This window comes from Botryllus schlosseri, chromosome 2, assembly GCF_051294905.1.
Source record: "Botryllus schlosseri isolate E-star chromosome 2, Bs_hap1, whole genome shotgun sequence".
In the NCBI taxonomy this organism is placed as follows: Eukaryota; Metazoa; Chordata; class Ascidiacea; order Stolidobranchia; family Styelidae; genus Botryllus; species Botryllus schlosseri.
In genome coordinates this window covers 19,400,902-19,416,805 of record NC_137237.1, presented here as the reverse complement: position 1 = coordinate 19,416,805, position 15,904 = coordinate 19,400,902, and the positions used below count along the sequence as shown (strand labels likewise).

At 41.6% G+C, this 15,904-nt stretch overlaps 2 protein-coding genes and 1 long non-coding RNA gene across 5 annotated transcripts in view; 2 read left to right on the top strand and 1 right to left on the bottom strand.

The window, feature by feature from the left end:
- The first annotated feature begins 7,021 nt into the window (after nucleotides 1-7,021).
- Nucleotides 7,022-8,319, top strand: LOC145434032 (uncharacterized). Of its 2 annotated transcripts, XR_013913256.1 has the most exons (3): nucleotides 7,022-7,216; nucleotides 7,283-7,422; nucleotides 7,479-8,319. It is a non-coding gene; the product is annotated as an uncharacterized LOC145434032 (long non-coding RNA). The 2 variants fall into 2 exon arrangements; XR_013913255.1 differs by having other exon boundaries at nucleotides 7,022-7,422.
- Nucleotides 8,320-9,846: 1,527 nt separating this feature from the next.
- Nucleotides 9,847-12,494, top strand: LOC145434027 (long-chain-fatty-acid--CoA ligase 4-like). The gene has a single exon (XM_080311306.1). The coding sequence runs from the start codon at nucleotides 10,153-10,155 to the stop codon at nucleotides 12,178-12,180; it is 2,028 nt and encodes a 675-aa protein (XP_080167432.1). The 5' UTR covers nucleotides 9,847-10,152; the 3' UTR covers nucleotides 12,181-12,494.
- Nucleotides 12,495-13,727: 1,233 nt separating this feature from the next.
- The window catches only part of LOC145434023 (uncharacterized), a 29,598-nt gene continuing 27,421 nt past the window's right edge, over nucleotides 13,728-15,904 (bottom strand). For both annotated transcript variants that reach the window (XM_080311298.1, XM_080311299.1), the window contains exon 22: nucleotides 13,728-14,172. In XM_080311298.1, coding sequence (XP_080167424.1) covers nucleotides 14,074-14,172 — 99 coding nt within the window. In that variant the 3' untranslated portion in view covers nucleotides 13,728-14,073. The remainder of the gene's footprint in view (nucleotides 14,173-15,904) is intronic.

The following is a 15,904-nucleotide window of genomic DNA, read 5'->3' as shown; positions in this document are numbered from 1 at the left end:
GGCAAATACACTGACCGCAAACGAAATGAGCATACTTTGCGTTGTCGTAGTAGCACATTAATTTAATAGCAACGTATCGATGTTTATTGGACGGCTCTGTCCTTACATTACACGGTGATTTAAATCGAACAAATATATTCTGTCCTCACGGATGTGTATGGATGACAAGTGTATTTTTCGATATCAATTTCTTTCATCTTCTCGAGGCTTCGTATTCGATCCTCTATTTTGGCTGATAATAAGAGAATGTAGCATGTAGCTCAGAGTTGTCAAACTCAACTGATGTTGTGCGTCGAATTCAAATATTCAGATCACTCGCGGGCCGCACCAGTCAAATAATTCCAAAATATTACTAACTCGCTCAACTCAATATATGCACTTTTTCACATTCTCGGAATTGGGTATCAATGTCAGCGATTTTCTCCTGACGAATCCTACAATCACAACTCCGCTGTCGGGTGGTTATAATGTGACCTATGAGCAATTGAACATACTCGAAATTTGCTATCTTGAAGGAATATTTATTAGTAGTACGCCTATTTCTTACTACAAATTCGATAAATTTGTTGGATAAAATTACGCAATTTTCAACATATACTCAGAATTTCTTCGCGGGCCGAATGAAATATTTGGCGAGTCGTATGTTTGACACCCATGATGTAGCTAGTTACTGAAATATTTTATTATCAGTTCTTCGTGTGCGTGAGCGATACAAAGCATTTTTGCGTGTATATTTAACTTTATATTCGTTATTTGATTCAAGATAAATGACCAATTGATCTCTCTAACACAGCTAGTAAAATATAATGATCACTCATACTTCGAAAATTCAATTTGACTTGAATTGTGACTTGACTCGTGACTTGACTTGACTTGACTTGACTTGACTCGAGTCACCTCCAAAAAACGAGTGACTTGACTTGACTCGAGTCACCTTTGAAAATCGATTGACTTGACTTGACTCGAGTCAAAATGTGCAATGACTCGAGATGACTCGTGACTCGAAGGTAGTGACTTGATCCCAACACTGTTATGTTGTCATCAGATATGATGCATATTCGACGAACTGATTGCGCGTGGTACAAAAGAGGGATTACTCTCATATTTACAGATGTTGTCACGTTGTCGTTGACAGATGGATGTTGCTATGCCTTGCGTAATGCGCATATCCGGTTAGATTGAGTAGGTCATAATTAAAGCGAAAATGACATGATAAGGTCATCTTGAAGCAGGTTCGCAAATGCAGATAGGGATTTAGCGTTTTCTTCGGGTGTTCTGCATTGTTCACACTGAGCTATAAACATGTCATGAACCGCCACACACTTATACTAATTACAATCAGGAAAGAAATGATGGCCAAATGTTCAGAATTAGATGAATATCATATGCTGGAAGAAATTAGAATTGACTTCGCTATGACGTAGCCTACTTCTAGGTCAGTGGTTCCCAACCTTTTTGTCTCATTCCCCACTTCATATCTATTCCGAGCCTTCATTCCCCACCAGGACCGTAAGAGCACTGTGTTAGCCCCGCCACAAAAACGTTGGTATTGGGCCCCCAGAACCACCTCAGCCCCGCTGAGCCTGTAAGCTTTTTCCCTGTAACTTATAAGCTACATTGGATCTACTGTTTAGTGCGTCGCATTATTTCGACTAAACGCGCGAAGCGCGAAAGATTTATATAATTTGTGTTTGAATCGGCCAATATGATCGAGAATTGCATATATTTTGCTATCAATTTTTTATCCCCTCTCTGCTCACGTAATCAGATTTACCGGTAGAGCTGAGTGAGGTGTGTTGGAAAAGGAAGGACCCCTAAATAAGAATTGAACATCCTCGGGCGGACCCGTTGGTATATTGACTTCGTTGCATTATGCTATTCGTGACCTCCTAAATCTGCTATGTCAAAAGATATGGAAATCGCCAAAAGTAAAAGGCACACACGATTTCAAATTGGTATTGCTTTACTGGCAAATAATTTTTCCCTGCGGGATGGCATTTGTCCTTTGGGGCTCAGATCGCCCAGACAGGAACATTCGGCGCCAGCCATTCAGCCAATTAAACATATATGTGTATTGTATATATATCAAGGGCATTCCTTCTCGGTCAAGGTCTTCTCGTTGCTGATCCTTCTGGCACACTTCTCGGAATTGCATGTTACATGGCCTATAACTTCATATGCTTTGGTGCGTCGTGGCGCAATAATGGCCGACGCCGAAGTCTCCATTTCTATAAATTCTACGTATTTTCGTGGGGGAAAGGTACCCAATAATCAGATATTCGGCAATATTAAATCGCGCACCAAGTGCGAAATTTTTTTGTAAAAGTGGCATAAATTAAAAAAATACTTTAATTTATGTTGATTCACGAAATAATTTTGGGCCCCTTCGAGCTCGCCCCCCTAATTGGGGGGTTTGGGGTGCGGCAGTTACGGTCCTGCTCCCCACTACCCAGCACTTTTGTCATCACAGAGCAGCTATTTGCTGGTTTGACTACACAAGACACACAACCACATCAGTACGTAAGTCAATCGCCTGTAACTGCAACATAAAACGTATTGTGAACCGATACCAGTAACGCTCGAAATTTCAAGATAGTGTTATTTCACGTCAAACTATAGTCGTACTGGATGCGTTTGTGACGCCATCATTGGCCCCCAGAGTTAAAAATGAGGTTTTGTGAACAACACGCAGTATAATTTTCGATACATACATTCCAGAGCAGTTAACTGGTACCGGTGATTGCGCATGTGTCTCCGTGAATATGTAGACTGTCCTGTAGGTATATAATTTTGAACAAATGCGTCTATTCCCCACCTGAAACCATTAAATTCCCCACCGTTTGGGAACCACTGTTCTAGGTGGATTAGGCCAGTGCTGGTGTTCAGTCGATGTGTACGGTGCGCCCTAGAGTGCATCAAAATGTCCATGGGATGAACCAGTATACAAAAGGTGCACAATGGTGCATGAGAAATTAGTGGCTCATATCCTGCAGGTGACGCTTGTGGAGGTGCCGAACTGTTAGTCACTAATCAGCCTCTGAAATATTAGGACGTAATCAACCACGTGCGGGGCTGGAGGCCTTTTTTAGTTGGCACAAGAATAATAATATTTAGTAGTAAGTAGCCTACACCAAAATAGACCAATATATGCTATATGCGGATTTGGCAGTCACGACGAAGTGATGACCTTTTATGGTCATTAGCAGGCATTATTATTTTTGGCATTTCGGGTTCCATATTCCAAAACTGCCTAAAATATAATTTTGAAAATGCCAAATTTTTTTAAATACAGCTTTTTATTAAAGTTTTGGATAAAATTGTCAACAAGAACTGAAAGGAGTTTGTATGCAGAGATATGGTTAATTCGGGTAGCGATGCCAAAACAGTCAAAAATAATCATGTCCGGTATTGTGAAATGAATACACCTCTTTACATCCAAGTAGGGTTGCAATTAAAACAAAAATCAATTTAAAACAAACTTGTTTAAAATAAGGCCCTTGTTTAAAACTTGTTTTTTTATTGTTTTTATTTTATGTATTTTTTCAAACTATGACGTCACGAATATTCAATTGTGATGTCATAGTGGAATGACATTGACAATTGAAAAAAAAGACGAATATAGCTCCTTTGCCGAAATATCTACATACTATAGCTATTGCACCGACTATTTTGCGGGCCCTAATCATCCCATATCGTATACGTCGGCTATAACGGGTGGAAATCGTTCTTAGGCTCCTACAACATGTTTTTTTCACAATTATGGCATGATTTTACAACTTCAAAAAACAAAAACAATTTTTTAAAAGGGCATTTGCTTAAAACACTGTTTAAAATATGTTTTAAACTACCATTTGTTTAAATGCAACCCTACAGACTAATCATCCCATATCGTATACGTCGGCTATAGCGGGTGGAAGTTGTCCACATGCTCATACAACACGTTTTTTAAAAAGTTGTTTACACAATTATGGCATGATTTTACAACTTCAAAAAACAAAAACAATTTTTTTAAAAGGGCTTTTGTTTAAAACACTATTTAAAATATGTTTTAAACACAGCGTTTTAAACAACCATTTGTTTAAATGCAACCCTTAATCCAAGGCTTTTACTAACTGAGACAAATACGTGGCGAGATAGCGTAGCGGTATCAGTTTATTTCTCATGACATAGGGAGATGTGGTACCGATGGATCACAGGGACCGAAAATACTTGAAAAATTCTCCATGATAATTCCATGATTACACTCCGTGAATTTGTCTACAATTACATGCTAACAGAATCTTTCCTCACATGCAAAAAAATTCGACCTGCGTGAGTTATGGGGTCTGTGACGAATGATTTACGTTTTAGGGGGTGTAAAGTAAATTTGGATCGACATTTGCATTTTTCTATATCACCTTTCAGACTAACAAACCCGCCATAATTTTTGATGTGAAGTATAGGGCTTGTATCAGGGTATATAATGGCACATATTTTTTGAATCAATACCATCCTCGAGTGGACTATTTTCAAGTCAATTACAATATTTATGGGGTGGGGGACCTATAGTACCATAGCCAAATCAAGGAAAATAGATGGACCAACTAATCACTTAACAGCATAAACTCGCCTACATATATATATATAGGCTGTAAATCATAGTTACCTGTGGTGTTTTATCGCTATTACGAGGTATTTGAAAGTCAAAATGTCGATTTGAGGGTAATATGTGTGTGGCATTAATTTTGTAAGTTTAGGCGTAAATCAAAACATGATTTTATGCCCACATTTGAGTTGATATAATCTATTTTATTCTTGAAGGTTGCGACCAAACACTCTTCATTGGCTTGCTGTAGCTTATCTTATCGTACACAACAAAACAAGTTAACAAATTTGAGTTTTTGAGCGTATGTCTCATAGGTCCCACGGTCGTGTGCCTTTGGACCCACCGGGTGGGGACCGATGACACGTTCGAGCAACAAATTTTAAACGTTTATAAATATTTTTTGAAAAGGCGGATATTTATGTAAATGTCCGCGATAGGTAGAGCTTGTATCGAAGTATTGGGACAGCAAAAGATCTGCTATTCTCGGCTGAAGATTTGAGAGCCAGAGATCATTTTGCAATTTTTGATCCATCGGTACCACATCTTCCCCTATCCGTTTGATATTTGCTCTGGTTTGAGCCGCGATATATAGGCTGTCCAAAAGCAAAGAATGAAATTGTGAAACCGATGATAGCCGCAAAAATGGGGAATTCGGAAATCTACTAAATTTCACTGGGTGCCGTCGGTGCCGAAAATAAAAAGTTCATTGATATAGTCCCGACGAGTAGCAACAATTGAGATGGCAGTAATCACGCGTGAATAAATCAAAATTTAACTTTACAATTTAAGGGATTACATCCAACATTTAGGATAATGTCCAAAGTCCCTGGCCCGCGAGTTAAATTATATTTTAAAATATATTTGTGAAACCGATTTTTATTCGTAGGGAATCTGACTCCCAATCATGAGCTACACCGCTCTCTAGTGCATTGAAAAAATTGTAATGTAAAGCACCATCGTGAATGCTTCTGCTCTGTTCTACTACAAAACTTTTACCTTCCAAGGCAAAGCGTTGTTGACTCGGTCCTCGCAGCAACCATTCGGATTTTGATTATTGTACCACGATAGATTAATTGTGACACGGTGTAGCAATCCGTACTCAAAAACACAGTTAAATGTTTCGAACTAGACCAAAAAAGCAGCAATCTTCTTGATATCGCGGTATCGGTAGCGAATTGAATATTGTGAGTTATGGCGACCTCAGAAAAAAGACGAGATCCACAGGTTGCCGGCCACTGTTCTAGTAGTTGAAAAGCCCGTCATCTGATTAGAATTTACAGGTAACGGTGATGGCGAGACTTGTAACCATCATGAAAATCGCAACGCAAATTTGGGTCGCGACCCGCTATTTGAGAACTCCATATGCAGACAGCGCTGACAGAAAGACGTATCGTATGTAGACGCTGCCGCGTATCGATTCAACCAACGTATGTACTCGCTCGAGGGCGTGATTTTGGTGTGATAAGAATTTTACGTTCGTATGTGTATTAAAGGAGAGAATTGATTTGGGTTTTCAAAAACGATTTCGATAGACTGTAGATTAACTGCAGTTGCTGAGCTAGATTTAGATTCAGACATTGAATTTCCAATACTTTACAATGTTCATTCGACTTTTGAATGAATTCGAGTCAGTGGCGGATGCACGTTTGGATTAGGACGTGATACAAATGAATTCAGGATTTGTTGTTGCGTGTTAGCATATTCAATCGGCACATCTCCAATGTATATTTCATGCGTTTTGTTTTCGAACCTGCTACGTATTGATCTCTGCCCTCCAGGATAGATTTGACCTAGATAGATCATTCTTCGCTCATACACTGCAAGGTGCAAATTGCTGCGATGTCAATATAAACACGCGGGTGGTTTCTTGCGTGAGTTCCTGATTAATATGTGTATAAATCTGTATCCAGTGGGGTTTTCGCGCACGAAACTGCAAGGATTAACTTTACCAGCTCTGGATTTAAACGAACGCTGTTACCGTTCTCAAACGTCTACCATTACCGCATATTTGGTGAATGAACGTTGGAGTTAGATATGAATATGTGCATGACCCAATGACCCATTATATATAGTTCTACACTACTGAGAGTAAACGTAAGTCTGATACGCCTATTATATTTGTACCTATTTTTAGGCCTTCGTCGCTTTACGTAGCTTCAACTATCATATTTTATGCGTTGCGTTTAACTCGTTCTTTGCAATACTCATTGTATTATAATTATTCAATATTCAGTGCTACATCTTCAATGCAGATCATACGGAATCAAAATAGCTGTGGTAAACTCGATGATCACCAGATCACTTCGGTGCCGCTTTACCCAGCAATTACTGTAACAATATAATTAGTACATACCCTACATCTACTTATATCACAATTCTTCCATGAACCGCAGTTTATGTACTGCATCCAATCAACATATTTGTGTCTGGAAAAAGTTGTATGGTTCCACTATAGAGTATGACTGGAGTGACGACTCGATTGTTCTCCCATTGTTAGCCGGCAGAATGGTCACGGTCAGATGGCTGCACCCAAAACAGGATCGCTCAGTGCTTGTTTCTATGGCGTTCAAGGCGATTCGTCGTGTATTTCTTGAAGTTGCGGCGGATTTACTTGGGCAGTTCAACATTTAGGTAGCGGTGGCGAGTCGTTATGACTAGTGAATAATACCATGTAGCCTCTGTTATATTTTTCGCCAGAATTAGATCATAATTCGTCACGCATAGAAGTCGGTGTCATGGCTGATTCGGCCGTATCACTTTGGCATTTGGGGATGACTGGCAGGGTAAAGACCAGCATCCAATCACAGACATTGGAGGAGTCAACAGCAAGGAATCTGGTAAGTAAATAGCCTATACTTTGCCTTTCCATGGAAAAACTTTGATGTGTTTTTAGACATACTTCAATATATTGGTGGAGTGCTTTTGGGAGCCATTTCTAAGCAAGCCAACGAAGCAATTGCCACATGCCTAACAAGTAACAACTGCAGCGCCATCCGGAAACCTCATTAAAGTGATGTGGAAGAAAGACAGTGGATTGAAGAGCCCATCTGAACAGTTTCATGGCATAGTTCTCCGCTTTTATGTTATCCACAGTAAAGAAATGACAAAACCCCCGAAAAAGATAAATTTTTTCAGGGTACTTGAGGCATTTCAATGCGATCCATTCTATAACGAATTGATTTACACTGTATCACTTCAATTTGGTTCAGACCTAAATGAGGTTGAGGATGTCATGGACAAGGCAATGAAACACTGAATAACATCTGTTCTCACAATTTTGCGAAGTTTGCATTGCACGAGAAGCAAAAAAAGATTTAAAATTTTAGCGAGATAGCTTTAAAAAATGAACAATATGCTCTTTTAGCACCATTTTCTGTACTTTCAAATCTCTTGTTTCAATCATGATGCTGTTGAAAGTCTTTGCTTTTTTGTTATTGTTGGAATTGTATAAGCCATGGTATTTCTTTACCTGTTATTGTTGGAATTGTATAAGCCATGGTATTTCTTTACCAATTTGACAATTGCTACTGCTATCACTGTGGGGTTTACTGTAATGTAAAGCAGGGGTGTCAAAGATACGACCCGCGGGCCGCCTCCGGCCCGCCACACGATTTCATCCGGCCCACGAAGCAATTCTGAGTAGATTGAAATATTCTTATATTTTCCAGCATATCTGTTACAAATGTTGAGATTTTTGGCAGAAAATACATCCATGTTCATACGTCCCATTATAACCACCCGACTATGTGGTTCCACTTTAGTTACCACTAATAACAAGTAGGTGAAATGTACATCCAATTTCAAGAAGGCCAAAAGTGAACACCAAGTTCAGAGTTCTATACAAATATGGACCAAGAACATGCTCAAGCTAGCAATTTGGCTTTTGAATGGTGTTATGGAATCAGTATCTTTCAGAGTCCTAACACAAGATGTTCTGGAAGCAGCATTTGTATCTTTGGTAACTTCAGTTGACATTCATTATTATTATTCAAGAATTTTGACCTGAATTAATGATTGCCTTTTAACAGTGGTCTTGATGAGATACAGCAGGAATCCAGATATTAGCCAAGTCAGTTACTCAGTAAATGCCTTATGCCAGCGTAAGGCTATAAAGAGAGGGATAGGTGCCAATACAACATATGCCTATGGTGATCAAAATCCTTCGACAAAAGTCTGCCAGGATCCCGTGACCAAGAAAAGATGCAGCGAATGTAGTTTCTGGTAGTGTTAGTATTGTAGTTTTTTCTCTCTGTGGCAAATGCTGCCTATCCACATTGGGATTCCCTACCTAAAAAAGGAAACCAATGCGTTGGTCGAAACCTTGACGTGGTGCATTGGCTTTCTACTAATGTCGACCGGCAGAGATCTTCCAAGCGAATTCTGGGGTATTCTAGTAGACAACGAGTTCCATTCAAGTGCGATTTTGCATACTTCCTAGGAGTAAGCTCTGAGCTGACTATAGTGAATCGAGATCAAGCAGAACATTAACATTACACAAAGCCCTGGTTCTAGTCATACTCAAGTTTCTGCGGTTATTAGACAATCGGACAGGCATACAAGACCACAAGACTGTTGCGATATTATTTGTTATATTCATACTCGAATTTCTGCAGTTAATATCTAGGACATATTTTCAATCAAAGATATTGTGAACTGCATATAGATATAGTTCAAGATCTTTCCACTTGTTCACTTTGTAGTATTCTTCAGTCGTCCTTTCCATGAATTCATCTCACAATAGCCGCTGCACACGAACCAGATATTCTATATTATACCTTCTGTCATTATATTTATATACGTAGCAAAGTCTATAAAGGATCAAAGCCACAATATCACATCAATCTCGTGAGAAATGTAACATAGGCTACACGGTAATATTCACTAGTCATAACGACTCGCCACCGCTACCTAAATGTTGAACTGTCTAACTAACTCCGCCGCAACTTCAAGAAATTATTAACTAATCGCCTTGAACGCCATAGAAACAAGCACTGAGCAATCCTGTTTTGGGTGCAGCCATCTGACCGTGACCATTCTGACGGCTAACAATGGGAGAACAATCGAGTCGTCACTCCAGTCATACTCTATAGTTCCACATTTGCATTATTGGCGACGACGAACAAATTCTCTCGTTCTCTCCATTATGAACTGTAGTGCCGCCGTGACCGATAGTACCCTCAGACTCTCTCTTATTTCACTACGCATGTGGTATGACAAATGATATCCAAAGTCCAACTCTCATAATTCTCCGATGCGGGCAAAGAGCAACGAGGTGGCGAGTGTAGTTATTGCCAGACCGTGTTAGTTGATTGCCACGTTGAACTAAAGTGGGTCCAATTGATCGCATCAGCGTAGATCAGCAACCTCGATCAGTTCACGCCAGTTTCAGAGCTTCCAGGACGATATTCTCAGCTTCACACTCTTGCTAGAGATAAGTTGTGTGTTTTGGCGCTTTTGAAGGGCAAATGTCGTATTGTGATTTGAAATTCCTGTTTCAGACCGGTTGCCGGGTTACATGATATAATATCTGCTCGTGAAAGTCAGTAGTATATATTATAACAGACGAGATGTCGCTAAAACTGCGGGCGAAGGCTACTAATTCCGAAGACCCCGGATCGCCGTACAGATGCGTGGAGCACTTTAATGAACTGTTAACGTCTGTCTACGACGGCAGAAGGACCATTAGCGGCGTTTTCGACTACGCAGTAGAAAAACACGGGGGTCGTGATAGCCTTGGTACACGCCAACTGGTATCAGAGGAAGATGAGAAACAGGCTGACGGTAAAGTATTCAAGAAGGCGACTTTCGGCGAATACAAATGGCTGACGTTCAGCCAAGTCAGCGAAAAGGTAGAAGATGTAGGACGCGGACTCGCGGCTTTAGGCGTCACCGCGGGCCAAAACGTGGCTCTGTTTTTAGAGACACAAGCGGAATGGATGATTGCTGCCCAAGCATGCTTCAGATTCGGATATACACTGGTCACAGTTTATGCCACTTTGGGGGAAGAGGGTATTACATACTCTCTAGACCAGACCGACGTAGCGTGCGTTATCACCAGCGCTAATCTAGTAATGAGCAAGTTGAAGCAGTGCCTGCCCAAACTCCCGAAACTGACGAACATCGTCTACGTGGAGTCGGAAAACGAAATTAAAGATTTGCCGGATACGATACAACTCACCACATTCACGGATTTACAAAGTCGCGGGCGAAGCGAGGAAGGAAAAGCCTCTCCTAAACAGTCGCCGACCCACGATCAAATCGCGATGATCATGTACACAAGCGGTACCACCGGAAATCCCAAAGGAGTAATGATAAGTCACGGAAATTTCGTAGCGGCCATGTCGGGAATGGCTGCACGAATCCCAGGTCTTTCCGTCGACGATACGTACATCGCGTACCTTCCTTTAGCTCACGTGCTGGAGCTCGCTGCAGAGAGCGTGTTGTTATGCACAGGCGCCAGGATAGGGTATTCCACACCGTTGACATTGACGGACAGGTCCAGCCGCATTAAATCCGGTACGAAAGGCGACGCGCCGACCTTGAAACCGACGCTAATGGCGGCGGTACCGGAAATCATGGAACGCATGCGAAAAGCTTTGCTTCAGGCTGTCGGCGAAGGCTCATACCTTCGCCAAACAGTTTTTCATTATGCGTACAACTACAAATTAGGATACGTGGAAAAAGGACAAGACACGCCAGTGGTGAACAAATTGTTCAAAGCGGCGCGCGGATTGCTTGGCGGCCGGGTGCGGGCGATGCTATCTGGCGGTGCGCCACTTGACAAGCAAACGCAGCGATTTATGAACGTCTGCATGTGCTGCCCCGTCGGGCAAGGGTATGGTTTAACAGAAACTTGCGGCGCAGGCACTATTACTCAAGTTTCATCAGATCACTCGACTGGCACAGCCGGTCCGCCCATAGCTAGCTGCGAAGTGAAGTTAGTGCCTTGGGATGAAGGCGGTTACTTTCCTACAAACAAGCCTAATCCGCAAGGGGAAGTATGGCTTGGTGGGCCCGTGATCACGCAAGGGTACTACAAAAACGAAGAGAAAACTGCGGAAGACTACCACGTTGACGAGGACGGGCAGCGATGGTTCAAAACGGGCGACATCGGCGAAATTTTGAATGATGGCAGTTTGAAAATTATCGACAGGAAGAAAGATTTGGTGAAGTTATCGCACGGGGAATACATCGCCGTCGGTAACATCGAGTCCAAACTAAAAGCCAGTCCGTTGTTTGACAACGTTTGGCTGTACGCCAGCAGTCTTCACCCGACGGCCATGGCATTTATAGTGCCGAACGAAAAAGCGTTTGTGGCGTTAGCAACGAGCAAAGGAATAACTGAAAAGAAGATGGACGATCTATGCAAGAATTCAGAGATGGAAAAGGCGATCAAAGACGCCCTGCTGAAAGCGGCGAAGACGGCCCACCTCCAAAAGTTCGAGATACCGCAAAAGATGTACGTGGAATCGGTACCGTGGACCCCCGAAACGGGTCTTATTACGTCCGCGTTCAAACTGAAAAGAAAAGCCTTGACCGAACACTACGCCGATAAAATCGCGGAAAATTTCCCTCAGAATCAAGTGAAAGTTTGACGTCTCGTCTCGATGCCGACATTGTGATGCATTCAATTGAGAAATATTTTGTCACGCGATTTTAGATACCAATATAAATTATGTTATTGCGCCGATTGAAACAGCGCGCCTATGCAGCTTTCGGTCGATGCTATACGAATGGGTGTATTTCCGAAAGCCTCGCCGCTTATGCGGATGAGTCGTGTTGGGCGGCAAACAAGATCAATACGGTTACCTGTTGAATAAATCACGCGTATATATATACATAGCACTAACCCCAATATAGCAACCTTGAATCTTGTTTACTGAATAAAGAAACAGCGATATCACCGCCATCATTTTTTGATATTATGCGAGTGTTGAAATGGCTTCTCACGCGGCCGTGTATTAGTTTTGTGCCACGTTTTGTTGGGGCTAGTACGCGGTTACAAATTAGTTGTCAAGAGCATGTATGACTGGTCTGTACCTATGTTCGTTTGCCGCACTTGTACGCGTTGTTATGATGAGCGCTTCCGGCTGCGTATATTGATGATGAATCAACGCGAGTATTGTAAATATTATTATGAGGACTTCAGTAGCACTTAGGAAAATTGTCTGTGTTCGGTGTGTAGGACAGGTGGACCGATTGGACTTCAGTCGGTCTATCTGCTGTGACGCGTCGCTTGCAGTTGTAGCCTACTCACATATCAGTCCCAAAGCTTAGATATCCGTGACATTAAACCACTACCACATATCAGAGATGTCAACATATGGATGACGGTACCTTGTGATGTGTAAAGATGTTTTGTAATCATCCACCCACTTATAATTGGTATTGCAACGCTTGCGCTACCAAAAACTACACCAAATCAAGCGTGAAAGCACTGTTTGCCGACAACTTCAGAGATGCGGAAGGATAATCCACAGCTCAAACGATGTAAAAGCGCTGGACATTCCGCCGTACAATGGTATCGATATAATAGACCAGCGACCGCTGCTTTATTGTCGTTGAAAGTGGCAACCATCCTGAACGAAGTCAAAACGGTTACCACTGGGTTTACTTCGCCCGTTGCATAGTACTCTGCGCCCGAGATTTCTGGACCACGATATCACATTCTATTTCCTGCCAACACTAGTCACTCCATTTCCAAAGCTTGTCTATGCTACTTCATATTTAGTGTTCGTGCACAAGCCTCTTTTTTCCATATGCCAGGCCGTGCTGGGTCCTGGATTGCAAATACACTCCAAGTTGTTTTGAGTCCTAGGCATTCAGTAATTTTATTGCAATATTTAGGGTGTTTTGAAATGGTGAAATTATTAATAAACTGATCTGCATCTGACAGATGCTTGCATTCCAGATTCGCGAAGTCGAAATTGCCTGCAATAAGTATCACGAATAAAATCACGGAACGATTCCAAATTCTGCCGATTTTCGAGTATAGTTTTCCAACGTGACTAATAACGGAATAGCCAGACGAAGCGTGACACACTCGATCGGTCGTTGACATTGCGCGCGCTCTACAAGTCCCGGTACCTCTCAGTAGAGGCCATCCTAGAGCGTGTGTCAACAAAAGGCTTTTCAACCTCCATACGCGAACATACAATTCATTTTATTATCAACAGAGCAAGAAGTATATGAAATCGAGAACGAATGGTAACTTTACTAGTACATTGCTAATAGCTAAAATATAGCTTTACAATAGAATCTGTGGATCTTTCGATAATCTTAATTAACTGTACAAATTATAAAACGCAAGCCCGGCAGACTTGAAACCCGATTTCAAAAATCGAAATTAGCCACGCATCCCCGCTACAAGGTATCGCGGGCAGGAAAGATTTACGTATAAAGTCGATGCGGCGATTATCGCTGGGTCTGGGCGCTGTCCGCCTGGTAGAACACAGGAATAAAAAAGTTGTTCCGCGAAATCCTTCGATTCACTTCCGTTTACGGCCTCGTCTCGGCTTTTCGTTCATCTCGCTAGCGGCGTCCAGTACGGCTTGCGCCTGTTGCGATTGTACCGCCTCTACGAATTTCTGAAGGTCACAAATAACACGGGCGTTACAAGGAATGTAATCAGAGCTCGTAGGATGGATAGGAAAGGGCAACAAAAATCGTGGATTATAAATCGATTACAATCGAGTCTTGATTCATTCCGCCCGATTTCGCATCTCTTATGAGTAGGGCGATTTTTTTGGTCTAAAAAACGAAAGATTTTGTCTTAAAAAAATCAAAATTTTGACAGTTTTTTACCTTAAAAATCTTACTTTTGACCAAATTTGACCTAACGTATGCAAATTAGGTGTTTTCCCACGTAACGTTGGAATTTTACTACTTATCTTCATTTCTGGTTGAAACTGTCTGTCCTTACGAAGTAGTTTGGCCTGAAAAAATCACTTGCCTCAAAAACTTGACAAATATTTTCATGAAAAAACTTGATTTTTACGAAATTTGGCCCTATGAGGAACTCCAGTAGTCACATTACGCATTATGGAAGAAATAATTTAAAAAATTTGTAGTACAACAAAAGATACTTTCCAAGATTCTCGGGTAGAAAGCGTCTGTCCTTACTAAGTAGGTTGCCCAGAATGGAGAGAGAACGTTCAACAGCAGCAGTTGTTGGCTGACAACACTGAAGTTGCGCGTACACTGCTGGTGACAAACCGTGTTGCTTCATTCAGGCAATGGTGTCTACATCACAATTTTTCATCATGCCCTTCTTGATATAAGAACCATGCAATGTCACGCAGTCTTGCTTCAGTTGGGATATAGCGGCACGTTGAGCATAACACCATGTCAACCTATTTGTTTCATTTGAATGTTTATGATTCATAATGAGCAGACAATGGGCCGTCCACAACGGTAGGCCTACAACGTAGGCTACAGAGTGTAAAATGTAAAATGATAAGTTCACCGACAGTGCGAAATCTACGATACAAACGAAACGCAGGTTGCATAAAAGTTAACTTGGTAAAAATTTTGACATTTTTCGACCTAACGATACGATTTTGACCTAATTTTGACTTTTTCGACATGTCAAAAAAATCGCCCTGCTTACGAGCGTGCGACGCTTCAGCATGTGGGCCTATGGGGTTAGGTACGAGGGTTAGGGTTAGTTTGGGAGTTTCAAGGTCACATGATCAAGGTGTACGGCGAACATTTCGTCAGGCGAATCGACCGGAACATTCGCATTGCGGTTATAGTTCAATTTTCGTTATGAAAAGCGGTTCTGATTGAGAGCTCCCGACAGCAATGATAACTGCTTTGCATGCGTCGTTAAACAAGCTCGATGATACGTCGATACCTTAAAACTGAAACCGACGCCTCAATCGCACATATGCAAAACAGTTGTTTGCACTGGAGCAAGGCGGCAGTGCTTTTCTGGTACTAAATATAACGGACTGAAAACAAAAGCAGCGTAGACGCGAGTTCACCGTTAACTGACTTCATCCGAACAACAAAGAGAACAACAAAAATTGTTCATCCCAAATATTCGAGAACGACATATCACCACCACCACAATACCAATATGCATACTTGATATACTCAAATGCAAATCGTGTTCCGCAACAAAATCAATAACCGAATTCATAATCGCATAAACCTGAAATTAGGAATGGTTCATTCGGATCAGGTATTACGAATGCCAAATCGGAGGTGTCATGACGATCCGATCAAGGTTTACAGTTCGAATACGGCTACGAAATTCAACAAATTAACTCATGCGCGGCGATGCTCTCTGACGAGCAGGAAAGGAATGAGTTATGA

Coding starts and splice junctions, on each gene's coding strand:
- LOC145434027 (XM_080311306.1), top strand. CDS start 10,153: ATGTCGCTAAAACTGCGGGCGAAGGCTACTAATTCCGAAGACCCCGGA.